Below are 27663 nucleotides of genomic sequence, written 5' to 3' on the forward strand. Positions count from 1 at the left end.
TTAGTCATAACCAGAGAAGGGAGAGCCCGGTCTCCATTAAAATTTCGGGCCATGCCACATCATGCCATAATCTTGTTTATGTTTTCTGTTTTAAGGGGATGAAGCACCAGCTGTGCAAGCAGACAGTCCTTCAGCTGTACTTCAGTAAAGAGCCCTCACAACAGCAATAACAGTTTTGCAACAATTTATTAGCAATGTTCAGAGAAAATACAAAATCCTATTTACAATGAAATCATAAGAATGGCCAGACAAAAGGAGCAGGCGGATACAGAGCCAGTGTCCCGGTGATGCAGATCTCCGATAAAGGACAGCCACACAGAGGAAGAGAAGCAGCCCTGCACAGGCGATCAGGGAACCCAGGAGAGCATACCTCTAGCTATATGCCACCCCTAACCCTATCTTACTCAGCCTCATGGGGACTTGCACCTCTCTGAGCATGTACATGTTACTCACTGCTTCAGTCTAAGTGCTTTCACTGGGTCTGGCTTGGATGGACGGCAAGCCACGGGGTTGGCACAGAAGAGGGACCAGGACACATGCAAGAAGGGAGCCCTGTGGGTGGCCCAGGAGGCAGCAAGCCACCCCCATTCAAATGGCCTGGAGACAAGCAGGTGCCATGCAAGCTTTTTCCACACGGGAGCAGAAAGCCAGGAAGTAGCAGCAGCTCAGGCAGCAGCAAAGTTACTCCACACCAGAAGGAAAAAGAGCAAGAGATCTAGAGTGGGCTGCAGATCCATGTTCTCCTCCCCAGGTCCCAGGGTATGCAGGGCCAGTTTGGAGGAGTCCCAGTTCAGAAAGGAGAGCTGCAGAGCTCTGGTCTAGATTGTCCCCCAGAAGAGGAGTTTTAGGACTATTTCAGAGTCAGAACTCATCACATAACTCCATACTCCCTCCTCAAAAGCTGGAAAGCAGGAATACAGGCCTTTTGCTGTGAGCAAATAAAGGCCACAGAACCAATCTGCTAAGATATTTCAGAAGTGCCTGCATGGGTCTGAGCCAGAAAATCCCTCTTTAAAATCCTATTTCATAAACCTTTGGGGTGCCTCCCATGCTGTCCCCTCTCCCAGTTCTCCCTGCTTGGCAGTTCAAGGCCCTTGCTTCTTCTCTGGCATGTACTGCAGAAATCAGGAGGTCATGAACTTAATGCTATCATTACCTAATAGTCTCCTTTATTCCTTTAAAAAAAAAAGAAAGAAAAAGGGGGGAGGCCAGTTTTGGGGGTGGGAAGGTAAGGTAGAAAGCGTGATTTGTGCTCCTGTGTGATCATGGATAAGGTCAGTGCAGCCAGAGGGGCTGAAGCACTTTTACTCTCTGCACAGTAACTTTCCTCTGCCCAGCTCGGGGCACTGAACACATGTGGCAGGAGGATACACCATGTGAAGGGTAAAAGCCAGGGCAGCAGCAGAGGAATGTGTGGTACGGAGCATTTTGGCATCGCCTCTCTCTAACACGTGGGGATTGCTAGAGGCAGCTCAGTGACGCACTTGCCCTGGCATTCCCAGGGAGATTGAAGATATGGGTTTCTATCAGCAGGAAGGATCACTTTTAAAAAGAGCAAAAGGCCTCTTATCTCCACCTGGAGCTTTACAGTTAGAAATTAGCCAGCTAATCCCCAAACAGGGGAATGTGAGCAAGGGGAAGATGGAAAGTTACCTGAGCATTCGGAGGCATCCAGTGCTCTCACTAACATCCCTGTTTGGGGGAGCAAAACCGAGAAAAGGCCAAAGCAAGAGGCAACATTGGTGTTTGCTACAAAGCAGTGCCTGTTTTGAACAACAGGCATTCACCCTGGCCTCAGTCTCTGGGTAGTAACCACTTAGGATCATTAACCTCAAGCAACCAAGACAGTTTTGTGAAGACATCAGATCCTTATGATGGGTCACAGGATCTCAGCCATTCACATTTTCCACATCAGGAGGTGCCTGGCTTTGCATGGGCTCTGAAACTCAGCCTCTTTCACCACCTCTTCTCTGCCAATAACCCTTACATGGGATCACACCTCTCCCAGGTGGAAGAGCCATGCTTCAGAGAGAACTGGCATACATGTCCCCCTTGGGCGGGGAGGTGAGCTCACAGCCAGTGGTCCTGCTATCCCACTCTGGGAAGGAAAGTAAGTACAGAGTCAGCCCCATGGTCAGATGCAAAGGGTACAGGAGAATTCTTCCTGCAGGAGCATTAGGGACATCCTCAAAGAGGCTGCACATCCTGAACAACAGGTTCGCTTGTGCCCGAAGGACTGATTGCAGGGACATCCAGACTACGTGATCTCCTGCTCTGCACTTAAAAGCAGGCACTATCAGGAATATATCTCTGCAGAGGCCACAAAGCTCCAACTGAATGCAGGAGAAACAGGGGAACGCAAGGAGTGCCCTAGTCTTTTCCCTTTGTTCAGCTGGTTTTCCTGCCAGGATCCTAGCAAAATTCCCTACTCTCCTCTTAACGTTATTTTCCCTTCACAGAGCTGTTCTCAGCACTTCAACATAATGTGCAGGACTCAAGCAGGCAACTCTGACAGCCTCTGGGGAAAAGAAGATCTTGGCCTCATGCCTCCCAGTCTCTGGTCTGATCTCAGTAGGAGCGGAGGGAGCAGAAGAGACATAACACTTAAGCCCTACTTTACTTTCTGGGTCACAAAGGCCTAACAGCATATATACAAGCTGCATAAGGAACCCAGGGGCTTTGCTCAGCTGGTTGAATGGAGCCTGCTAGTGGGCCAGAAAGGGTGGGTTTGGTTTGGTTTTTTAACCCTCTTTTCCTCTTCTAATTTTTTTTTAACCACTTGCATCTTGCCAGCAAACAGAAGATACTGCCTTGCTGCACTCACTCCTGGCTAGAACCAAAGAACTGGAGGAAGAAGGAGAAGATGTAGATGATGTCCAGATAGATATTGAGGGCTCCAAAGATGTATTCCTCTGGATTCAGCGAGTACCGACGATTCCCCATCAGCATCTGGGTATCAAATGCCAGGAACTGTGCGGAAAGAGGAGGAAACCCGATAACAGTCAGATGGAGATTTGGCACATGGAGGCGAGAAGTGCTCTAATGACAGGAGTTCTCCCAATTGCTTAACTGTACCCAGAACAAAAATACAGCCACTTTTTATGGGCTGTAACTGCAGTTTAAAAGCTCAGAACAATGCACTGAAGAAGCTGCGACTTTCCCCCTCCTTCATTTTACTCCCGATAGTCAAACGCTGAACCTAACCGTTACTCCAGGCCTACTTCCTTCCTGCTAACCCCCCACCAAGACTCCCCTTTGCTTCACACATCCCAAATGTGTCCCAGGATCAGCTCTGAAGCACTTCTCCCTGTTCTTCCTCAGCCAGTCCCTACAATTTTTTATTCCCAGACTTCCCCCAGTTCAGAAACACCTGCCAGGTAACAAGGTGATCCGGACCCAACACGACATTGCAGCAGCACCACACCAATAAAAAGCAAGAAACCCCAAGTCCTGGGCAGCACCAAGGTCTGCAGAGCTGCTAGCAGAGGTAGCCAGACCCAGAGGGGAGATAACACCTTGGCTGTACAAACACCACTAAGTGCAGGGCAGATTTTACCAGTGAAGCCATCACAGTGGGAATCCACTGCCCAGCCTGCCTGCAGGGACACAGCACTCACAGGAACAGCCATGGGCGGCAAGGCAGGCTGGTGGCCCAGCTGCAAGAAAACCTGCACATTGTTGCACAACTACAAGCTCAGTATTTTCTCCCATCTCGCCTTTACTCCCTTTGTTAATCTAGCCTGCAACAGACACCTTGGCATGGAGCTCTTCAGGGTTGGCAGGGCATCTTTGCCATTGCCTGGGGTCAGCCAGCACCTCTGCCCTCCCCAGTCATAAATAACAACTGATCTCCCCAGACATTGTCAGGCTGAGCTGACAAGCCTGGCACAATAGACTCCACCAGCTCAGTTTCTGACTGAAGTTTATAGGGTAATTATAAGATGTATAGCTTACTTGTATTTTACAGAGTAGTCTTTAATCATGAATCACAGAAGAAATATCTGAGCTCACTTGAAATTACTTTATTATAGCTAATAAATGAAATTGCTCAACTGTTCTTATTTACAACATGCCCAATGGGCACCGCCTTGAACCCCAAGGCAGCCCTCCTCCTGACCCCACCTTGAGGTAACGCCAAGCATCTTCCCAGACAACTCCCACACCTGAATGGCAAGCACAGCACTGCCGGGACTTGCTTTAGGAAGACGCTCGCAGGAGGGACTGCTGGGGAGCAGGTGAAGGAATGAATCAAGCCTTTTCTGCTTTCCTTGGAGGAGCTGCCCAGCTTTAGGGCTTCTCCTGCCTGCAGTGAACCTTCCTAATGTCCCTTAATTGCAAACCATGGCCTCTCACTCTCCTGTACATCTGTTAGTCAAGCTCATACCCTTGGCCCACTCCCACTCAACCAGCCCCAACTTGACTTTGCTCACTTCTGCAGCCTCATTTCACCCCCAGGCTCCCTTTCAGCCCTGCAGTCCAGCTCCCACTGCTGTGCCAAAGATTAGTCTCTGCTTTTCCCACTCCAGAGATGCCTTTTTGCCCTGTCCCTACAACACTTTCTGCTGTTCACACCTAGTATTGCACATACTGCATGGGTTTGCCAATCACACCATGCTGTGCGCCAGCGCTGTCGTGTACACCGACACCTTCTCGGACAAGGCTGAGGTCACTGCAATACTTGCTGTTCATGAGCCATCTGAGAACGTGGAGCTCTCTGCAATCCCGCGACTCGCTCTTCTCCCTTCCCCAAGCACTCTTCAAGGCTAAAAGCGTTTATTCCTTGCTTATTTTTCCTGCCAGCACACTCCCAAGCCTCACAACCAGCACCACTTACCATAGTAAAGATAACGGCACCAAGCAGAGCGTAGATCGCGTGGAGCCAGGGGACCTAAAGGAAACAAATCCATCAGTCAGTGCCTGGGAGAAGACTGGTTAATTAGGACTTGAGACAGAACAGGTCTTAACTCTCATGTGGAAGGTATGAGTTAGGGAAAGTGCTCTAATAGCCCAGGATGGACTTGCACCACTTCCAGCTCCAACATAGTTTCTGTAGTTGACATTTTCATGGCAAAAAAACAGGTCACCGTGCCTCAGTTTCCCCTCTTGCTGTGGTCATTGCATTTACTTGGCTCATGAGCTTCTAGATCAGGTACTTGTGTTTCCAAATAGCCTACTTCAACACAGCGGCTGTCCCTGTGGAAGTGTCTTAGCACTATGCTGATGGAAACATTTTGCAGCAGCCCTAGGTGTTTATTTACCCAGACAAGGCTGATGCCACTGGAAGGGACACCAAATGCTTCCAAGAGCAAGACCCAGCTTTAATAAGCATAACTTAAATGTGTTCATCTGCTGGAGTCACAGCAGGAAATTCACTGGGATTAAGACCAGACCTCAATCCCTGCTCGCTGTGGCACACAGTGCTAAAGAAGTTGCCTGTCTTCCAGGAGAAGGTGCCTGCATAGACAGCTGATTCAACCCAGAGATTGCAGCCTGCCTCCCCCGACAGACAAGCTCATGACAAGGCTGCCTCAAGCCATGCTTATCTTGACAAGCAGCAAGATAAAGAGTAGTTGTCTCAACAGTTTAATGGCAGTGGCTTGGCACTGCAAGGTGGTTTATCCTCACGTTTGCACAGGGGAAAGGTACGTCAAGCCAAGACAGCCAAAATTAAAGCTCCTTGCTTTGGGAACAGCAGCCTGTGTATTTGTCCATCATCAGACCAACTCCAGGGGTAGTACCACCAGGGGTAGTCTCCTGCAGGCCTAGCCCTTAAAGCAGCCCTCAGGTCCACAGAGAAGCCAGTAAGATGTGAAGGGTTTGGAGGTCACTTAAAGGCTGCTGTGATCAAAGCAGCGTGCCTCCGTCTCCAGCACAAGCAGGCATTCAGGGTGATTAATAGCGGCTGCACAGCCCCACACACATTCTGTCTTTCATCAGCATCTTCCAGGGTCCGTCATGCTCTTGCCTGAATGACAACTCGCCTAACGAGACACTCTTGGACGGAGACCAGACACTCCATGCTGCCACGCCAAACCCTCTATCAGGTGTGGTCACAAGCTGCCCCAAGATTTCAGCTGGGCTCAGCCAACGCCAGCTGCAACCGGGTCTGAGTCAAAAGCAGGGAGGCTGAAGGAAGGGGCTGGACCCATGCAAGAGGGGCTTGCAGCAGTTGGAGGAGTGACAAGGTGGTCACTCATGGTCAGGACTTGTTCCCTGGCCCCTCTCCAGAGGGCCTTATTTCCAAGAAATTTGAGCTTCAAGTTTCAAACGCTGCTGGACGGTGCCTGCTGTTAGTGTGAATGCAGCCAGGTCTGGCCGGACAGGCACCCTGCTGCACTTTTCCAGGGTCCAAGTCTCACCCTGAAATTGGGGCAAGAGCCTTGTTTTGTACTGGGCAGGCCAGTGCTTTAACGCGTGCACTGCCCTGGTTTTACTGGAGGGGAAACCGAGGTACGAGCAGGTGAAGTAACCTGCTGTGGAGTCACTACGCAGCTCCAGGAACAGAAGCGAATTTCCTCAAGCCCCAGGCCAGTGCTGTCCTAAAACCTGATATCTGATTGTACAGCAAAAAGGCAACAGCCACCTGGTCTTGCCTTTGGTTTCCACGCAGTTATTGGTGTTTCTGCACATTTTTGGAAAGCAGACTGGGCCACCTCTCTCAAGCCAAGCCCTGGAGCTTGCCTGCTTTAAGCTGAGCAGCTCCCAGCCTTGCACCAGGACTGGTGGCACTGGGCAAGGAAGGAGGGGGCAGGTTGTTACTCACATATTGGTAGGGCAGTATCACAGCCAGGATGATGCCACCAAAGAAGAGGACCATGAGCATCACAAAGAGGACACCCTGGTAGGAAGTGAAGTCAAACTGCAGAGGTAAAGGACATCACGTTACGAGTGCAGAGCGCTGAAACAAGAGGCAGCAAGGGGGGCCAAACCTCCCCACATCCACAGGGAGGGACACTCCGGCAGTACACCCGTCTTCCTGTCACATGGCAGTTGCTTCGTCTGCATCTCAGGCCCAATGCCCGTCTGTATGGCACAGAGCCAAACACTTACCATATCCCCTTTATTGCCATGGGCAAGAACTCTGTACCCATCACATACCCGAAATCCAAACACCCGTCGCACGTTTATGCCAGTGCCCTTCTGTGCCCCACGGCCTAATCCTCAAAAAACCCTCACCTTACCCCCATACATTAGCATCTTCCAGTCCCATCTATATCCCGACACATCCCTCACCCCAGCATCTGTCCTAATCTTCCTGCAACCTTCACTTTACATCCCAGCATCCCTCAGGTTGCCTCTGTAGCCAGAGCCCTACAGACCTGCCCCTGCACCTCACCCCCGGCACTGCCAGAGCCTGCAGTCCCACCCCGGGAGATGCCTCTCGCAGAGGGACTGATCAGCACATACTCACCTTGGTCTGGAAGCTGAAGATGGTGACAGACAGACACACCAGGGCCGTGATCCCCAGACAGAGAAGGACTGACTTAGTATTGTAGTAACTGCAAAATTAACAGCAAACCACTTTTCAGCGTTTCCCACAGGGACAGGTGGAAGGAGGGATTAAGACAGGCAGCAACTTAGCAGAGGTGTATAGGGAAAGTGGGAGACTTAGGGGCACAAATGGCACTGAAATTATCAATTTTCCCCCTTAATGTAAAAAGGGAAGGATAGAAAACACTAAGACTAGATGGGTTTCCCTTTGCTTTAAATAGAAGAGGGTAGGCAGGAGGGCATGTCTGTGCCTTCTGGGAACTCACAAGCAGCTAAGATGGGGGCTTACTATAAAAATCTATCTGTCCACGGGCAGATGGGGAAGTGGGAGGATTCAAACTGAGATGTAATAAAAGTAGAATGACAAATATCATTGCAGTACCATGAGAAATAAGAAAGCTGCAGCCACTGTTATGCTACTAATGTGCTCGTAACAGGGGTTTGAGTCTTGGAAAACTGCAGGGAAGGAGGGATTTGAACAGGTGGTGAGGCTGCAGGCTTTGGTTATATTTTTTTCATGTCTAACTACTGATTTTGGTTACAGCACCAGGCTCAGCCCTAAGAAAAGCCAGTCCCCACTCTCCCCTTCGGTTTGATTTGAGAGTGATATCACTGGTATTTTCCCTGAGTTGCTGAAGCCACTACTTTCTTTGTCCCCAGCACACATCCATCAACACCCACTGGCTCATCTGCCTCATCACCAGGGACCCACGTGAACCAGGGCTGATCTTGTGAGCAGATTGTCACAGTAAAAACACAAGCAAGAGGGAACTGTAGGCTACAAAACCCATGAAGCTGCTGGAAAACACTCCTTGTCTCACTCCAGCCCCATCTGCTAGAGTGCTGCTTAGTGGAAAAGGCGAGACTGCAGTATGTGGTAGTCCCCTATAGCCCATCATGCAGGTAGTGCCTTGTCCCTCGCTCTCTAGTGCTCTCCCATAGGATCTGGCAAAGCCAGGAACTACCCTGTGCTGCCCCAGCTGCCACCACAGGTCTTGGAGAGCTTCTTTTAAAAGTGTTTTCAAAAGGGAAGGTCAGGCTTTGTGTGGCTACTAGAACAGCTCTGAAGAGACCAGGTGGCCCATGTACTTTGGAAGTAGGGAAGTTTTGCAGGAAGAGACAGGACGTAGGACCAGAAAACCTCCAGACACCACATGCTCACCCTACCTGGAGAGCATCCCAGTGAGATAAGCCATGGAGAGCGTCTGGGAGGGAAAGAGAACCACATTACTCCTGCATTCATGTCCCAGGGAGAGACATACAACAGATAAAACATTTCAATTACGGGGAAGATAAGGGCAGTGAAGCCTCAGATACTCAAGAGAAGCAATTTTTACATAGTTTCTAATCCTCCAGTGATTAATATCCACAAGGCAGGTTAAAGGGAGGGCAGGCCACCACCCTGAGAGCAGTCCCACCTTCTCCATCCCTCTACCTCTCTTGCACAGGACTCCAGCGCCCTACCCAGCTCCCACCAGCTGCTGACCAGCCTCTACAGGCTTTTTTTTCTTCCCCCTTTTAAAACAAAAGGCTGCCTTCTTTCCTGCTTATCACATTCTAGTACAATTACAACTCCTCAGCCAAGTGCAGGGCAATTAGAGGATGAAAGTCCTGCTTCCTGCAGCAATCCAGACCAGACGTCTCTCCTGCCAGGAGCCATTATGAAAGCCACGCTTTTGCAGGACCAGGGCAGACACTGTCCAGGTGTGCTACTTACAAAGATGCTCAGCAGGATCAGATTCCATGGGAAATACCTCCTGCAAGTGAAGAAACAGGGGCTGGTCAGCCCTGCGACGCAGAAGGTAGGGGCCGCTGCCAGCGCTGCACAACAGGTTGCATAAGACATGCCATGTAATTAATGGCCTGTGCAGCAAATGGCAGGGGTGGTGCAAGGGGACAGTCATCCTCCTGGCAATGAGAGCGCATCTAGGGTGCTCCTAGACCAAGAGGGCAAACGTCCCCATAATACTCCAGCAAAGCAGTAAGCAGCGCCCTGCTCCACCGAGAGCAAAGATAACCGTCCTTTGCAGCAGTTAATGAGAATTTGGAGCTACGCAGCAACGCAATTTTTGCTGCAACGTAGCTTCCTTTCCAGTCGCAATTTGACTTCAGCTTCTAATGCTGTGCTGCAGCAACCGAGAACTGCGTCAGGCCTGAAAGTACAGCTGCCACCTCGGTCCCTACATCACCGTGTCAGCATGACCCCGTCCCATCTCTGCAACATTGTTGGTCGTGCTTGAAACAAGAGGAAGAACATTCGTCCTTCATTTCACAGGGCTGTTTCAAATCCAAAAAGAAAGTGTTTTACCTGGGTCCAGAGCAGCAAGCAAGGATCAGGTAGGTCACAAAGAAAACACCACTGCAAAGAAAATAAAGAGTGGTTTAGGGAGGAAAACACAAGCGCTGGGTGTTGATGCAGGAGAGGAATCTCCAGCTGACAAATTCCAGTGCTCTGCTGCGCTGTTTAAAAAGCAAGTGCCGTGTCAGAAGTCACCATGAGGCAACTGTCCCTGAAAAACCTGAAGGATGGTCTTAGGCCAGAGCAAGGGTAGCATTCGGGTCCAGGATAGACAGAGCACCCAAACGTGTTTGCTATTGACACCTTGTTGGTGTCCAAACTGCTCCTACGGAGGTGGCCAGACTTTGCCCCTCATTTCCAGCCATTTCCTGGCTTGGTGGATTCAAGGCATCCTGCTGGGATTTCAGCAGCATTTAAACCAAGACTCACAGGGCTGGTAAAAATGACTTGCCTAAGGCCAGAGGGAAGGTCTATGTCAGAGACAGGGACTGGTCCCATGTTACTGCACCAGCATTCAAGGAAATGTTCAACAGCAGAAGGATCCCCTAAGGTCAGTGAAGCTGGCAGACCCAAGCCTAATATGCTGTTGCACAAGCCATCCCCAGGTCACAGGAGAGTTATTTATCTTGCGTGATTTGACCCTTCAGCAAAGCAAAAAAATCCAACAGCTGAGGGATGGTCTCCCTCTGCTCTGGACGTCACACAGCCCGGGTGTTTTTCCACAGTGCTGATGGGTTATGGCACAGTGGGAACCTGCATACCTGCTTTCACCCAGCGCCTGGGGGGAAAGCAGCTTCCAAGCATGCCGATGGCTGCACGATAGCCAGTCACCTTAGGTCTAATAAATGAATGTGACTGCAAAACCCACGGGCCATGATAAATGCACCAGAGATAAACCTGAGCATTGCTCTCCCACGGGGAAACCGGGAAAGTTGGAGTGGACACGGCTGAATAGGTGGAAAGAAAGCACGTAGGGAGCAAAGAGAGCCATTGCAGTTGTCCATCTCCTTTGCATCCCTTGTTGCACATCTGCACTTGCTTTATTCCCTCTGAGTCATCACCCCAGCAGTAGGAAAACACCCGGGGGCACCCACTTCTATTTTAGAGATATATAGAGAGTTGGGGTCTCTGTGTACGAGAGATCCAGACCCAGATCAGGACAAGAAATAGGAGATGCTGGGATGGAGGGAAGGGTTGACTCCCTGGCAGGTGAAGGGACAGAAAAAATTTAAGTCCCTCAAGTACAGAGTCTACCCCGAGCTGGCCCAAGACAGGTTCTCTTCGACTGAAAGATATAAATGCTTAATGTCCAGTAAGCTACAGGAGATGAATGCAAAGGTCAAAGCATAGACCTGAGTAGAGCTTGATCTTGTCTCCCTGCAAGGCAATGCTGCTTCTCCAATCTACCAGCTGGCCAGGAACTCCTTCAAGGCCGGGGAGGCCTGCTGATGCCAGTTCCCCTTTGTTACTGCTATTTTTGGTCTTTTATTCGAAGTTATATAAGCTGGTGTCTCATCTCCGGGCCTGGACAGATTTCATGATTTGGGTGTGAACTAATTAAAGCCAAGTTCACAGAGCTTTGTTCACAGACAATTGCATCGCACACTCTGCCTGCTTAATTAGCAGCACTAACACAAGTGGCATCCAGGAAACCAGCACAACTGCAAACATACGAATGCGTGGAAGCGTAGCCTACGCTACCTCCGAGCTGACCTTTCGCACCAGCCTTGACTAATGAATGGCATCCTAAATTCTGTGCATCGAGAGCAGCTCCGTGATGAAGACCCAGGCATGACATCCCCCCCCCCCGCCACATCCTAATCCGTCCAAACACATCCCCCGCCCTTAACATTGCCTGCACCCTTCTTCATCTGTTGCATATTTGGTATGCATGTGATGTAAACCCAGGCAATCTCCTTGCTTTCAATAGGACAAACCCAAAATTCAACCTCTAAGGTACCCTAGGCACCCTTTCAGGTCTCACATCTGAGTTTCTGCACTGTTTTCCTGGAAGCTCCCCAGTTTTACCTGGTTTGCTCTGCAAGCAATACTCATGTATTTACTTTCACCCTGATTTGTAGAGCGGCAAGCTCTCTTTCTGAAAGTATTTGTGGATTTTTAGCACATCTCATGTCTTGGGCTCATTTAGGTAAGAGTTTCTACCTTCTCACCTCAGAGTTATCCATGAATTCCCCCAGCCCCCCCCCCCACCCCTGCACACATATTAGCGCATTTCTTCACATGCAAGATACAAAAGTGTTTGGAAAGAGTCTCCACACGACCACAGCTACATCCAGAGCTGTTTGGAGCATACGTGGCCATCAGAGAAGCCAGAGATACTCACTAGGAAGCCCAATACCAGGCAGCATGCGTCTGAATGTACCCCTTGACCGGCTCGCTGCAAGACAGAGAAAAGGGATGCTAAGCAGAAAGCATAACAGTGCCCATCACTTCACAGTTTGCTGCTAAATTAAACCTGGGAACTCACACAGGGTGATGCACCACGGGGTATGTGGAGAGAAAAAAAAAAAAACCACAACCCCAACCAAACCAAAACAAAAACCCCACAACAAACTACAGCTGACTCTACCCAGCAGACTGACCAACCGGAAAGAAATTCAACCTCTCAAATTGGAAAGACAGCCCTGCTGTTATCAATTACACAGTCAGGCTTGCCTGGGGAAGGGCCGCTGCCTTGTCTGAGAGGTGATTAAACAGCTGAAATCCTCTGGCTGACAGTGATTCATTATTTATTCTGGAGGCAACGTGAGCTGCACATGCCCAAAACGCTCAGTCACCCGAGCTACAGACAGCTGCTGCTCAAGCATGTGGTATCTGCTTCTGCAAGGGCAGGTGACCCAGTCCCTAAAGCCGAGGTAGGCTGGGATCTGATGGCCTTGACAACTTCCAGAGGAAAAAATACAGCAGTTAATACTCAAGGGCAAGCATCCCAGGCCTCTTGGCTGGGGTTAGCACCCAGAAGGGACAACGCACCACCCAGAGGACGCACTGGAAAGGTAGCAGAAGTACCGAAGGACCTTTGAAGGTCCCCTCAGTTTTGGTTTTCTATTGGAGCACATGGGGAAAAAATGCAGGTATCTACATAACAGAAAACACCCCCAAGTAACAGATCATTCAGGAGCAGGTCATACACAGGACAAAGCAAGCATTACTGCTACACAGGAGACCTACCAGAAGGTGAAGAAAGCCACAATAACAACAGTGACCAAGAGCTGGACCATCAGGATGGCATAAACCTGCAACAAGAGGCAGCCCATGGGCGACCCGCAGACTCTCTGCTTGCCACCCAGCCCGGGGCAGCCAGCAAAGTCACCGCAGCCAGGTCCCTCCAAGGGTCTCCTGCCCTCACAGGGGAAGGCTGAGCCTGGAGACTCTTGCCCCTTACCTTCCTGATGAACACTCTGCGCACGTTCCTGTCATCCCAGCTGAAGGTGGTGAGCATCTCTGTGTCTCCTGGGTACCCTCCGCTGCCATAGCTCGGGCTCGTGCCTGAAGCAGAAGCCAGACAGATCAGCCCCCATCACCCACTTCCCTCCGCAGCTGCAATAATCTGACTCCGGTGATTGACCACAGCTCAGGAGGCCCAAACTTCAAGGTTTTCTTGTTGCGCTACAGAACAGAGGCTCGCTGGGATGCGCTTTGCTTCCTTCCCGCTCCTGCATCTTATGAGGACTGTCTCGGAGAACAGAGCAGGGACCGCTTCTGCTAACTCCAGCGTGACAAGGACACCAGGGTTAATTCCCATCTATGGTAACGCTGTATTTTTAATTGCAGTTAGAAGGCTCGTCTCATATCCTTGCTCACCTTCCACTGAATATTAAAGCATCCCCCAGAGGAGCCGTGACTCAGCACCTCAGTCATTCCCACCAGGAGCTCTGCTACAGGAGGATTCCCTCGCTGCTCTGTAATTGCCTGAGCTTAGACTGTGTCTGCACCACGTCTTATGTCAGCAGTGTGCCCTCTCCGCTGAGAAAGCCTCGTCACAGCCAGCCTTTCCGTAAGGTCTGCCCCTGAATCCAATTTCCACGCAGGGAGTCGGAGAACAGTTTAGCAGCAAGCCTAAACGAGGGGGGAAACCACCCCAAGGCTACTGCTGAGAGTACCTTCCCCAAAAATTGTCACACCACACGGCCCAGCCCTGCGTCGCCGAGGCCCCTGTAGTACAAGCTCTTGTTGCTGGAGTTTCCTTGCGGGTGGGCAAGGAGGAAGGCTGCGCCATAAAGCATCGGAAAACCTCCACCTGCTGGGGAGACGAGCGTGCCAGGGTGAAGGTAGCAGTGAGGGCTCTGGAGGGCAGGGGGCTGCAAGGAGGAACACAAAGCAGCAACTTTTCCCTGCTAAGATCAGGAGCACAAGTGAGATGTGAGAATCAGCCTCCTCCATCTCCTGAACCTCGCGCTCAAGAAAAAATAAAACAAATACTGAAACTTCAGTTGTCTTAGCGCATCGTTCCCCTGTGCTATTCACTTCTGCAACTATCCTCTTCCATGTTACTAATAGCGTCCCCACCTGGGTTTCCTATAGAATGAAGGCTTATGAGATTACACCAGCTATTCATTCATGTCCCTGCCTGTTTGACAGATGCCTCCCCTCCCTCTCAAAGCTTTTTTGCTCAGTGATACTCAGATCCTCCAGGTCGATGGAGGAAAGACCCACTCAGACTTGGAGGACAAGCTGCAGACACCAGGAAAGCCAAGACTCTGGTCCTGGATTTCTTCTGTTTTACTGGTCAGAGGCTGCTTGCTTTCATTGCAGAAACCTCATCCTAGAGATGCCACTGGCAGGAATTACTTCCCTTGTGCTCTTCAGAGAATCACAGACTGGTTTGGGTTGGAAGGGACCCTTAGAGGCCATCTAGTCCAACTCCCCTGCAGTGAGCAGGGACATCTTCAAGGAGACCAGGTTGCTCAGAGCCCTATCCAGCCTGACCTTGAACACTTCTAGGGATGGGGCCTCCACAGTCTCTCTGGGCAACTCTTTCCAGTGCTTTGCCACCCTCATTGTAAAAGATTTATTCCTTATAACCAGTCTAAATCTACTCTCCTTTAATTTAAAAGTGCCTCTTGTGCCTAATAAATCTCTTGTGCTGCCTTCTGTACCCCAGTGGAGATGAAGCTCCTGCAGCATGCCCTCCCTGTGTTTCTGCAAGATCTGTCATTGCCCACACGGGGCCAAAAGCACCTGAGGCCCATATCCCCAGGACACTTCAGTGCCTCCTGTCTCAAAGCAATCAAGGCATCTAAACACCAAATTAGGCACCAAAATGCCTCAGAGGAATGGAAGGGGTTTCCTCCTCCCTGGCTAGTGTCGCCAGCACCCATCACCTCCCACCTACAGCCACAGCTGAGGTAGCAAAACAGTGTGTCCCAAGCTCGGTATTAAAGAAAGCAACCCAAAACACACACCACTTCTCCAGGTACTTCAAGTCTCATATAAGCTGTGAGTCACAGCCCCACGGCATGTGCCCCCACCCCACGCACCCGCCCAGACCCTGCTACAGGAGCCACAGTTTGCAGCATGGCTGAGGGCAAGGAATGGGGAAGATGTGAAATCAGAGAAACACACCAGCAGGGACAAGGACACAGCTGCAGAGAGAAAATCCTGCCAGGCTTGTCAGGGAGGGGACAAGAGATGACACATCACCGAAACAAGTCCTCCGGGACACCCAAAATACCAGCATCCTAACCCATTTGGGCTTTACCCATCCTGATTCATTATGACAGTAGAAAGACCCAGATGGTGGTTAGAACAAGCTGGGACATTATTTATCCCTTCTGTTTCTGACCCCCAAAGGCAAACAAGAATAGGAAAAGCCTGTGAATCCACCAGTGTGTGCAGGAACACACATCTCCAAGGGGTTTAGCTTGCTCTTTTCCCTTCCCTAAACACCTCCATCCCTGCAGCTGCGACCACCCCTGCTGGGTGGAACAGGCAGCCAGCAAAGCACAGCAGAGGAAGAGGACTGAGCAGAGAGGGCTCAGGAGTCATTAAATCCAGTCCCTCCAGCGCTCTCTCCAGTTCAAGCTGTGCTGACCAAGCAGCTGGCCACCCCAGCAGACTTGCTTGCTGGCCACGACATCCTGCATCCGTCTCAGCTTGCCACTACACGGCCGTTCCCCTGCGCTGGGCACAGTCGAGCCTTTGTCCACTTGTCATGGCCGAGCAGAAGCTGCCCGCAGCACCCAGGGAAGAAAAACTGTTTGTTTGCCAAGGAGTCGGCCACGCAGACTGATGCTGGAACAATTCGGCCTTCAAGTCCAGCCATGTTTCAGCCTCCACTGGCTCTGAACACCAGCTCATAGCAGCCAGACATCACTGATGCGATTGACACTGATTTTGCCAGTTCAGCAGCTTCCTTGAAAGCCAGGGTTGAGCAGGAGCTAGAGTGGGGCTGCTGCCTGCAGAGCTGGGAGCGTTGCACCAGGGCTCTCCCTGGCCCTGGGAGGTGGCATTGCCCAGTGCAGCAAGCTGGGAGAGGGGATTTTCCCCATCCTGGTACTGGGAAGGGGAGCAGGGAGAGAGCACTGCAGTTTAGTCCCACTTCTGGGAGGCAGCGTGGTCTAGTGGCTGGGTAAAATGGTTTTTACATCTCGATATAGACTTATGTGGCTTGTAGCTACAGCTCTAGGGTGAGCTCTACCAAGGACCAAACTGGGCACCGTATCCCCGGTTCCCCTCTTCTCTACAAGCCTATAGGGGAATCTCTGCACCCCTCTACCCCCTCTGCAAGGGGCTCACCCTGGGTACAGGCACAGAAGGACTTACTGGGGTCGACGTAAGCCCAGCTGGGGTGGAGCGGGACCGATGGGGGAGGAGGGTAAGCACCAGACTTCATCCCTTCTCCTGCTGTCGCCTCCTCATAGGTCGGAGGAGCCTGTGGAGCCGTGGCATTGTCCTTCTTCTCCCCTTGCCCCTCAGAGTTGGGGGGTTTGTTGTTCACAGAGAGCTGCACAGAAAGGAGCGGGAGGGCAGAGACAGGATAGAGGTTAGACTGTAAAAACAGTACAGAAACTGCCCTGCAATGGGAACCCAACAGGGCATAGGCAGAGGTCCAGAGGTCCCTCTGTTGGATCCCAGGAACTGGAAGGACACCCAGTAACTCCTATGAGGTGGCAATGGGCCCATCCTTGCACCCCCAGGAAGGAACATCCTCTGATGTGGTTGAGAGGAGAGATGGGAAAACACCTGACATGTTAAAGGGGATAAAAAATTATAGGCAACCAGGTCTGAGGGGAGACACAGCCTTGCCCAGGGACCCCCGTGGAGCCACAGGCTCATATGGAACACTGGAGAGTATCCAAATCATTTTCTCCTTTTCAGCCTACTGCTTTCTAAATTTCCCCTTAAAAAAAAAAAAGAGAGCTTTCAGTTACTAGGCACCAAACCCTAAACTCCTTCATTTCAACTTACACCCACATTTTGGGGAGGTTCTGCTAGCCCCCAGGAAGTGCTTGGTTTGGCCCTCCAATGTTTTCTTGTAGCTTGTTCCTCTCTGCCCCTCTAGAGGCTCAGCCTTGCTGCTTTCTGTAATTCAAAGCTGCAGCTAAGGGACTTGGGATCCCATGTCTTCAGACTGTGAAATCCCAAAGAGCCAGCCTCAGGCCACCTGAGAACTTGCTCCTCCTTGGGAACATTATCCATTTAACCTTCTAGATCTTTGTCACCCTGGGATAAGTCAGAAGCCTGGTACCCTGACCTTGCTGCCAAAGGGGATGCCAGCTCAGCATCAGGGATAGCATCCCCACAGATCACAGACGTGCAGGGCCGGAGCCACAAAAAGTCCAAAGTGAAGCAGAACAACTAACCAGCACTGCAACAAATGGCACAGCGCCTGTGAGAAGGTCTTAAATTAAAGGTGTAACAGGCCCTTGAAAATAAAGTCAACATACCAGGCTGGAACGTGCGCCACAAGCAGACCCAGCTGCACCAGGATAACTGTGCCACCTCCTCTGCCAGCTCCTAGGGCTGTCCTCACCCTGTCCTTCATTACATAGTCCTTGGGTGTAGGGTGGCCAAATCATGCAGGGCCCCCAGAGATACCCAAGGAGATACAAGAGGGACAGTGCTGCCTGCATCCAGGCAGCCTCCAGCATCACATCGTTGCCATGGTAATGGTGCACTGTGCTGGCAGAGGATGCATAAACCTCCCCCTCCCCAGTCTCTGAGCATTGGAGAACCCCAAAAATCCGGAGCTCCCCGGAGCAGGCAGGAGGTGCTCAGGGCAGGTGCCAAGTGCTGGCTGCTGGGGGCACAGATGGGAAAGCACAAGGCACCCCCTTGACCTCCCTGACATCTGAGAAGGGTGGAGGAAACAGCCACAGGTCTAACAGCAGGGTTGAGCTCCACATCCAGCACCAGGAAAAACAGCCCCCAACACCATAAGGACACAACCCTCCACCCCTTTCCTCTATCAGAAACACCCCCCTTGCAGGGGCCGACACACAGGGCTGTGCACGGGTACCCAGCTCCCCTCCTCCACAACAATGGTTTTATTTCTTACATCCCCTCCCTTTGACCCGTTTCCCCCACACACACACCCCCCAACCATGCAACCATTATGCAAGCAGGACGACTCGTCATGCAAGCACTGGCCTCCCACCTACCTTCCCCTGGGTCATGGCTCCTCGCCAGTGATGCTGCCGGACCCTTGCAGCAGGAGGGGGAAGGCCGTAGCTGAGCACAGGCCTCCTCGCCGGGTCCCTTCCGCCCCCTCTCCCGGGGTGTTTCGGGGCTGGCCGCAACCGCTGCAGCCTCCGCAGCCTGTGCTGATGCCTTCACCTTCTAGCAACATCCACCGAGCAACAACGGGCACAGAAGGGAGGACCGTACCATTCCCAGCCTGCGGCACAGGGGGAAGCCGGGAAAGAAACAGCTCAAACGGGAGCTAGCGGCCACCGGCAGTGATGGGGAGGATGCACGGACACGGCAACGGGGAGGCAGCAGCAGGGTCCCACACCATGGGGCGGGAAGCAGCCGCCCCAGAGATGCTGAACTCGGGGCTGGGGTTGCAGAGGGGAGGGAGACACAGAGGATGCTTTGCTGCAGCATCTCTTTGCCGCTGCACATCAGAGCCAACCGCAGGCTGGGGAGCAGCAGCTTCCACAGGCCCTGCTGCAGCCGGGCACAGCAAGGAGGGCTCTCCTGGCAGGGCTGGAGGCTCCCCTGGGGCAGAGGGGAAGGCCTGAGCCAAGCTTTGTAACAAGAGAGCAGGAGGAAGGAGTTGCACAGCCCTGGCTCCCTTCCTGATCCTCTCCAGGCTATGTATGGAGCAGGAGAGAGAGGATAAGGCTTATTTGCCCCGTGTGTGTTGTCCTTTCGGGACCAATGCAGTCCCAGCTGGGGGGCACAGGGAGGGTTTGGGGGTGTCCCAGGAGACCACGAGCACCACGCAGCCCCCATCACCAAAGCAATATTATTAGTTCAGCCCCACGAAGGAGAGGGCTGAATGGGGAATCCAGTTCCCAGCCCAGGGCAAGCCCAAGGGAAGGGGCACAAAGTAAATGAGGTTTTGCCCCCCATGACAGGACCTGGGGAAATTACAGTCTGGACAGGACAGTGAGATGAAGACATCTCCTCTTACTGCCCAGCCACAGCAGGAGGAGAAAAAATTGGCCTTTTGCATAGTTAAATAATTCACATGGGCACAAAATTTGTCCAGGAGAGAGGAAAAAGAGAGATATTGCAAACACAGCACACCCTCTACCTAAACACATGGAGGCACAAGCTTGTGATCAATGAGAGAAGTCAGCATCTTGCACCACATTCCCACAAAATGAAAGCACAAATTCGGGCAGTTCTGGGACCACTGTCAAGCTAGAGGCTGTGCCCCTACATCCCGGCTCCCCACATCCTCCCTCCAGTCCTTCCCCAGCCCCTTCAAGTCATTTATTGCTTCTCATGTCATAAGCCTGCATCACACCTCAAATTAGTTTGCTGAGTCTATAACACAAGTCCAAAAAATAAATTATCTTGTCCATTTACTCTGCCATAAAAAAAAAATCCTGCCACATTTTAGGCTCCCTAAACACAGGCCTAGAGAAGGTGAAGAGCAGGCTGCCTGCAAGGAAAGGATGTTGAAAAAACCCATCCCCATTCACAGCTTCTGCAAAAAACAGCAGGCAATGGAAGGGTTAAAAGGAAAGCATGAGCTGGAAATGAAAGAATGCAGCCAAGCAATGTACAGCTGGCATCCATACAGACCTAGCCCCAGCTATTCAATTGGAAAGAGAGGCGATTACCACAAGGACTGCAAAAACTTGTCAGGATTATTCAGACTCAATTAAGTGCCTGTTAACCACAAGCTCCTCAAGGGTTTTCATTCTCCTTGAGGTTGAGCAGAGGCATAAAACTGGGCAGGTCCCAAGTGGTGGAGAGAAACTCAGCCCAGCAGGTGGGGTTCTCACTGTTCCGACCGAGCACAAGGAAACGATGCTCAGCTTGTTGATCCCCTTCAAGCATGAGGCAAGGGGTCAAGGGCTTGGGAACAGAAACTCCAGGTGATGCATGGCATCGCGGTGAAAAAGGAGACACCCATTTTCTTAACAAACCCCAGAGGGACTCATCCCAGCTGCAGTCCCTGGCCAAGGCAGATTCCTTGGTGGGATAATGCAGGACCCCACATGCTCTGTCCTCGGCTGAAAATGCTTCAAAGAGCTATAATACTGGGTCTGGAAGAGGAAAAACCCACAGCAAAGAAAAGCAGATGGCATTGCCTACCACAACAGCCTCCCTCTAAACAAAAAGCAGCAGGAAGGGAAACCAGACCCATCCACCACCCTGTTGTCTAGAAGGCCAGCTCCCACCCCCCAAGTTCCTGAGGGTGTCTCGTTCTTTCCTCAAAATAAATCCAACATGGAATATTTTCATGGGGCTCTGGGAAACCATTATGTCTTTCCCCAGCCAGGAAAATGAGCTGGGGGAGCCCATGGGCTGCAGAGCTTGAAATGAGTCTCACCTCTGCCATGGAGAGGACAAGGACAACTCTGCCCAGCTGACAGCAATAAAAAGCAGAGCCCTTCAGCCCTTGCAGGCACCATCCTTCTCCAGCAAAAAAAAGCTGCTCTAAACCTGGTTCCTTGCTTTCCTGTTTGAGCTAGAGGCTCTTAAATGTGCCACAGTCCTACCAAAAAGGTCATTTTCTCTACATCTTCTCTTTTCCCAGTCTCACAGATGCATTAGGAGGTTAAGCACACACAAAAGCCAGATTCCAGATTGTGATGCTCACACACAGCATCACAGCAACCATTCGCCATCCCCCATCCAGCTCCCTGACCAGCTGCTGCTCTGGCTCAGCATCAGGCCACGAGGCAGCCATTTGCCTGCACATACATATGTTTAATACTCAGGTGAAAAAAAAAAAACCCTCTGTTAAGGCCACACCTTTACAAATCCACAAGGGATTTTGCAGGGATTAAACCAATTTTGCTGAACACTCAATCACATCAAAAACAAGACAAAGAAAACCTGATAGGATAATTAAGGGATCTGCTGCACCAACATACATGATGGCACACCCACAAGCCCTCTGTAAACATGCTTTACCCCATTCCCAAGAGGAAAAATCCCCCACTGGCAGTGAATGCTCTGCCATAGACTTAAAAGCAAAAAATAAATTTAAAAAGCAGGAATTCACCCTAGGCTTTCAGGCTGATTAATTAACCATGGATTATTAATGCTAAATCCTGCCACCAGGCTTAGTCCCTAGATGGGAGATGAACAGGCAAGCTGTGAATATCAGGGCATACATAAAGAGGGGTTTGGAAGAATAACAGAAATAAAAACACCCTTATCCTTGAGGGGGAAAGCCCTACCCTAATCTCCCACCCCGCCAGCATCCCAGGCACAGGGTAGGCAGGCAGCTCCCCAGTGTCTGTCAGCCCCAAATGAGCCACCCCAGAGCCTCACCTCCATGAGAGGCAGAAACCTGCTCCCAAGAGCCACTATCTCCCTTCCTGGCCAGCTCATACCTTCTTGCTCTTGTGCAGAGTCCTTCAGCTGAACTAGCCCTCCTTCCTTCCTAAGCCGACCTCGAAGAGCAGAGATAGCTTCCCTCTACATGCAACACAAGGAACCAGACAAGCTGAACTGTTTGGGGCAGGATGTCCTCCTCGCAGGCTTCTGCGGCAAGCAGCAGTCTCTAGCTTGGGCCCTGGTAGCCAATGCTTGAGTTTAAAAAAAAATCAACCCAATCCTCCATCACTCCCTTTATACGATCAGTTTTCCATTGCCTAGAAGAAAATCCTGCAAACTGTGCCCAGCTGAGCTGTCACACCTAATCACAGGCATCCCGACTGCTGGGTAAAATTAACTTAAGCCCTCAGAGGGGCATTTTAATTAGAGAGGGCTCAAACCTCTGTGGTGGACAGTAGCTGCAAGTCAGCTGGGGGCCATTATCTCAGGAAGTTGCTTGCAGTTGTTTTGCCCGTGCCTTGGGGTTAAGACAGTGCCAGGACTTAGGTGCTTTGAGAAACTCTACCGTATTTTATTTTTTTTTTTAAATGCCTCCACAACCGCAGTGTGTGATTTCAGTAAATTGCAGGGAACAGGTCTCAGTGGTGAGGTTAAAAAATAAACGGAAGCAAAATCTGTGATACCCACGAACCACGTCAGAGAGTGAACAACACCACACGCGCATACACCAACCAACCACATAAATAAATGTAAAGATGAGGCACTCCCCAGGATTAAATTGTTCAGCGGCTCAGGAGTGCATTTCACTCATCGCTGCCAGAAGAACATGTTCTTACCACCAGCATGTGCATTTGATGCTGTTAAACGAAAGGAATTGCACAAGTATGCAAGCTTGCCTCACTGGGAGTGGGGGAACAGAACAGGTTTGGGTGACACTTTGAGTGACACCCTCATGCCACTGTGCAGTTTCTTCTTCAAACTATTATGAAGGAACTTTATATAAGACAAGCCAGGGATGCGCACAGGAATTTTTTTTCTAAATTCTTGTGAGCCCATACGAGGAGTGACCCGTGGCCTTGTGGTGACGCAGCAGCCTGACGCCCAGGACCCAGGCAATCAGCAGGGAGAAGAGATGGAGGAAAGAGCTTTGCTGCATTTCAGAGCCCAGATTTCCAGCACTGAAACTGGCCTAGAACCCGGGTTTGTTGGTGCTATCCTGGAAGGAACCTCTGTCTTTGCCCTGGAAGCTCAAAGTTAGAAGTGAAGGGGTTTCCCATCTGGCCTAATGATGTCCCAGGAATAGCTTTTAATATGTCCCCTGCCTTCCTTGCCCATGTCCCCGGGCAAGGAAATGCCTTTGCGTTTCCTCCTTTGCATAGCTCCAGAGTTCCCAGCAAGCCACTTCCTTCCTCTCTTTCCTCCTCAAAACACATCTTTCCCGTAACATCCCTGCACACGTGACTTTGCTAGGTCAGGAGATTGATGCCTGCCTTGCTTGGCTTTCCTCAAACTCGCCCATTTGCCTGCAGGTTTCTCTCCCACCGTTATACCACGAGCGACCTGATGTGCACTATCTGGGTCTGTACAGTCTTGCACCAGGCTGTCCTCGTCCGAGATCAGGGCTCCCATGCTCCACAGCAACCTAAGGTAGAAGATTTGCAGTCTTGGTGTGTGTCCTTGGAGTGGGATTTTCACAGTTGCTGGTGTATGACAACACCCCCTGCCCCAGTGAGACCTGGCCCCACTCGGATTCACACTGCAGCAAATTTATGAGCTCCATCGGACCAGCAGAAGGAAGCACAGGCCTCCCCAGGCAGCTCAGTCCCCACCCAGGAGAGAGCAATGCTTTCCACATGCTGGACTTCACTGGCAAGGTCTTAGAGGAGCTGCCAATGCTCCTCTCCACTTTATACAATTCAAGGAAGTGAAGCAACTTGCACTCACAGCCCAGGGCCAGATCCCATCAACGCAGGCATAAATGCAGAAGGAAATCAATGCAATAGCCCAGATTTAAAAAAAAAAAAAGGTCCTCAAGAAGTTTTTCTACCAAAGAAGGATGACAATTCATGCTGGTGACAGCCCAATCCCTGTGCCGTGCCCAAAAACCCACACAAAAAACAAGCAACTAACCGCAAACAAAAATATCCCATGCTGAACCTGTATTCTCAGAAATGGAAAAGAGCCAGAGGCTTTATGAAACCAACTTTGTGGTTCTCTTACTGTTGCAACCTTGGCATGGAAGTTGGTGGCTGGGTAGCACCATGAAACAGAGAGAGGAAGAGGCACATGGGGGAAAAGAGGATGAAAGGTGGTAGACAGACAGAGAGAGAGATAAAAAAGGATGGAAGGGGGGAAGAAGCCCTTTAAAAATTTTAAAGAAATAGGTTGTGTCTTCTTCTACATGCCTTGTGTAAAAGTTTTAGGAGTTTTGGAGTCTCTACTGGCCCTTTTCCAGTGTATATCGATCACACAGACCAAAGGAGATCTCTGCAGAAGCCAGCAGGGTGGAAAGGGCCAATGGCCAACTGTGAAGGCTGTTGTGGTCTTTTCACGGGTGGCATCCAATCTATCGAACTGCTCTGCTCCTTCCCCGGCTTTCCCACTTTCCCAGTTTCAACACAGATCTCCATCTGGGGTGGGAGGAACTTCCTGAAGCATTGTGGGAAACATAAAAACCACAAAGGTAATGTTTGATATGAAAATGATCATCACCAAGGCAGCTCTCATCTAGCAGCTCGGTGGAGAGGACCTTCTGGGAACTCACACCAAGGCCCTAACCTTGTTCCTGATGCTGTCCCAGCATAGAGTAATGGTTTCCAAGCCAATGTCCAAGCCCCTCTAAGGATAATTTCAGGCAGAGGGAAACTGGTGGATGCCCATGGCCCTTGGACAACGGCAAAACACAAAACTGTTCTTGCCCTCACGGCTCTGGGCCCCAACCAACCAACCTGTTCACCGGCTGCACTGCTCTTCGCTGGAGCCCATCCAGGGTGGGAACCCCACCTTTTTTCAATCATTCGACTGGTTCTGCACAAACCCCACAGGCCTTTGGGCACCAAGCGCTGGAAATCCCAGGGTGGAGGACAAGCCCGCTGTGGCTGGGAGTGTTCGGTAACTCTGAGAGTTTCGGGACTGGCAGCACCGCCTCGTGACCACACAGTGGCTCTGGGCTGCAGCTGAGAGTGCACATGCTGAGCTTCACGTGTTTAGGGTCGCGCTGAGACCCCGCGTTGAAGGCGCCTCTGAGCGGGTGCAGCCGCCAGCTTCCTGGGGCTGCCAGAGCGCGGCTCCATACCCAGACCTCAGCTCCGTGCGCCACCAACGCAGAGGCAGAAGCAGCTCCATACTCAATAACTGATTTTAAAATGACTGTTCGGTTTAATGGCTGGGAGGGATTCCATGTAATCCGACATCTCATCTGCCTTTCTCTCTGTGATTGCTGCCACTGGAGCCTGAAAGTGATCCTTCTTTTTCCCCTACGGACCACAAAGTTTCTTGCACTATGCCCCTTATCTGGCTGTACAACAAGGACCACGGCACTGACCTTGGTCTCAGATGAAGGGTGCTGTTTTCAGAAGCCAAGCACCTTTTGCTTTCTCCATCAATCCCAGCTGGTTGTTAGAGGGATTTTCACAATAACCTACTTCCACCTGCGCACTGTTCACACCCCCCCTCACCACACACACCTGCAGCTCCCCAGGACAGATGCTGAGATAGCAGCCTCGTCTCGAAGGCAGAGTTGCCTGCCACACTCCCGCTTCCCTCCCAGCAAATATCAAGAGATAGCAGCCAAAAAATTCCCGCAGCACAGGGAAGCCGTCAATACCCAGATTGGTACCCACAGCACCGATGGTGAGATAACACGCATATTGCAACAGCCCTAGCTCTGCGGTGCCAGAGGGTGATAAGCATCTCAGATTCACCGGGCTGCAGGAGACGGGACAGGAGGGGACAGGGGACATTGCTTCTAGAGCTACCAGCAGGACCAGTTCCTGGCAGTATTTAACCTAGTTTAATTGTTTTTCTAAAAAATCCAGGAGAATTACCTAAAGACAGACATCTGAATCGAGCTCAGTCACTTCTCCTTCATGGATTTCAGCTTGACTGCTTCTGATTTACATCAAAATGAGGGAAACAGTGAAAAGGCCAGGCACTGGATGCTGTCAGTCAATGTCACTGCACTGATGTCCCCAATTTACACCCGCTGGGAGTTTGGCTCATTAGATGTGGTTTGTTTTGCAAACACAACACTGGGTATCTGGCAAAGGGTGAAGCTGAGGTCTCCTGCTCAGCTCTGTCACCTGAAGATGATGTTGCAATCTGATTGATCTTAACTAATGTCATATTCATGCCTGGGTAAGTAGCAAAGAGCTTACAAGGTCTGGTAAGGCCACGGGCTCTATCTCACTTCAAAGCTGCTGGCTATATGGATATCCTTGGGTCTGGCTCTATTTCATGGATTCAGCATTACTTATTTTCTTATAAATGTTTATGCAAAATATGCCGTGCCCTGGCCTTGAACTTCAGCATTCCAACAAGGGAATAACTCCTTTCTTCACCCCTTAAGACACGCTTAAAGAGAGGTCATCACGTAACTCAGCCCAGTCTCTGACCTTGCAGGATGTTGGGATTGGCCATATCTTGTCTATTAAGCCTCTCCGCAGAGAGTAGGAAGAAGCCATGTTTTCTTCCTCTCCCCAGTTCTGAATATTCTGGGTCTCATTAACATGTCGTTAGTAAAAGAAAAATTGTATTTTCCTGCAAATCATAGGAGGAAAGAGTTAAATCCCTGCCTAGATGCTGTACAGAGACCAGAGCATGCTGGGGTGGAAGTTTTTGTGGTCTTCACAGGTGTCAGGCTTTTATATGGCCACCAGAAAGGTGTACTGATCCTGGCGTGATCCGTAGCCCAGCACCACCAGCGCCAGAGTCTCACTGTCTACCTTGACTAAGACTCTGGGCAAACATTCAGGACTGAACTTGCAAGTCCTTGAGATAGGATAAAAAAATAAAAGAGTTTGTTAAAAGCCTTCTCCTAAAACCAGGCCCCGTTCCTCGCCTGCACTCAAGCTCAATTCATTGAAGTCAGTGAAGGAAATCAGGGCTGCATTAATCCTGCTTCAATTAAAACAAGAACAATAAACAGAGCAAGAGCCAGCAGAAGTTTTGCATGAATAGGGATTTAGGATTTGGCCTGAAATGCCGGAAAAGGTGCTGATTTTTTTCCGTTTTGCTCCTCTGGGTAAATGACCTTTTGATGTAATAAGACAATGGAAGAATATAATTTTTCCTGATGGTCACCTCGCTTTGGGGAATACAAACATTATCTTCTGCTCCGTCTGTTCTCCAGCCAGGAGCGGGAGAGAGGTAAGGCTTTCCCGGGACATTTATGAAATGCAATTAAAAACATGCCTTGGTTTGCACTGCAGCAAGAGCTGTGCTGCTGCGCCCCATCACGAAACAGCCTAGAGCTAAAAAAGGTCTTAATCCACTCTCTCAATGCTTTGCAGCTCACTGTGAGCAGGCGTTTCAGTATGCCCCATCCTGCAATGGGCAGCAGGAGCCTAAGGATTAACGAACTCAGCCCAGAGGAAGGTGAGGGACCTGTGCCTGGGCCTTTCCCTGCCAGCGGGACCCACACGCACAGACCCACCTGTCTGGGTAATGCCCACGAGGGTCAGGAATTCAGCGTGGAAAGGTCCCTGGAGCCAAACTATCACAGAATCCCAGGTGGGAAGGGACCTCAGGGATCATCTAGTCCAACCTCTCTAGGAAGAGCACAGGCTAGACAAGATGGCCCAGCACCCTGTCCAGACAAATCTTGAAGGTGCCCAACGTGGCCGAGTCGGAGATTATTCCAACGGTGACTGTTCTCACTGTGAAGAATTTCCCTCTTGTGTCCAGTCGGCATCTCCCCAAGGGCAACTTGTGTCCGTCCCCCT

The 27663-nt window shown here is 50.9% G+C and overlaps 1 protein-coding gene across 1 annotated transcript; it reads right to left on the reverse strand.

Moving 5' to 3' along the window:
* Positions 1-167: 167 nt before the first annotated feature.
* FAIM2 (Fas apoptotic inhibitory molecule 2) lies at positions 168-18597 on the reverse strand. Its single transcript, XM_075075736.1, has 12 exons — positions 18415-18597; positions 16577-16757; positions 13197-13300; positions 12983-13047; positions 12135-12188; positions 9800-9850; positions 9209-9248; positions 8659-8696; positions 7412-7499; positions 6764-6859; positions 4835-4888; positions 168-2970 (listed from the first exon to the last, which is right to left on the reverse strand). The coding sequence occupies exons 1-12, from the start codon at positions 18427-18429 to the stop codon at positions 2821-2823; spliced, it is 936 nt and encodes a 311-aa protein (XP_074931837.1). The 5' UTR covers positions 18430-18597; the 3' UTR covers positions 168-2820.
* Between the last annotated feature and the right edge of the window lie 9066 nt (positions 18598-27663).

The sequence above is a fragment of the Phalacrocorax aristotelis genome, chromosome 26, assembly GCF_949628215.1.
Source record: "Phalacrocorax aristotelis chromosome 26, bGulAri2.1, whole genome shotgun sequence".
Classification (NCBI taxonomy): Eukaryota; Metazoa; Chordata; class Aves; order Suliformes; family Phalacrocoracidae; genus Phalacrocorax; species Phalacrocorax aristotelis.

Coding starts and splice junctions, on each gene's coding strand:
- FAIM2 (XM_075075736.1), bottom strand. Junction 13,048..13,196: donor GCAGAGTGTTCATCAGGAAG/GTAAGGGGCAAG, acceptor CTCTTGTTGCAG/GTTTATGCCATCCTGATGGT. Junction 2,971..4,834: donor GTGCCGTTATCTTTACTATG/GTAAGTGGTGCT, acceptor CTTTCCGCACAG/TTCCTGGCATTTGATACCCA.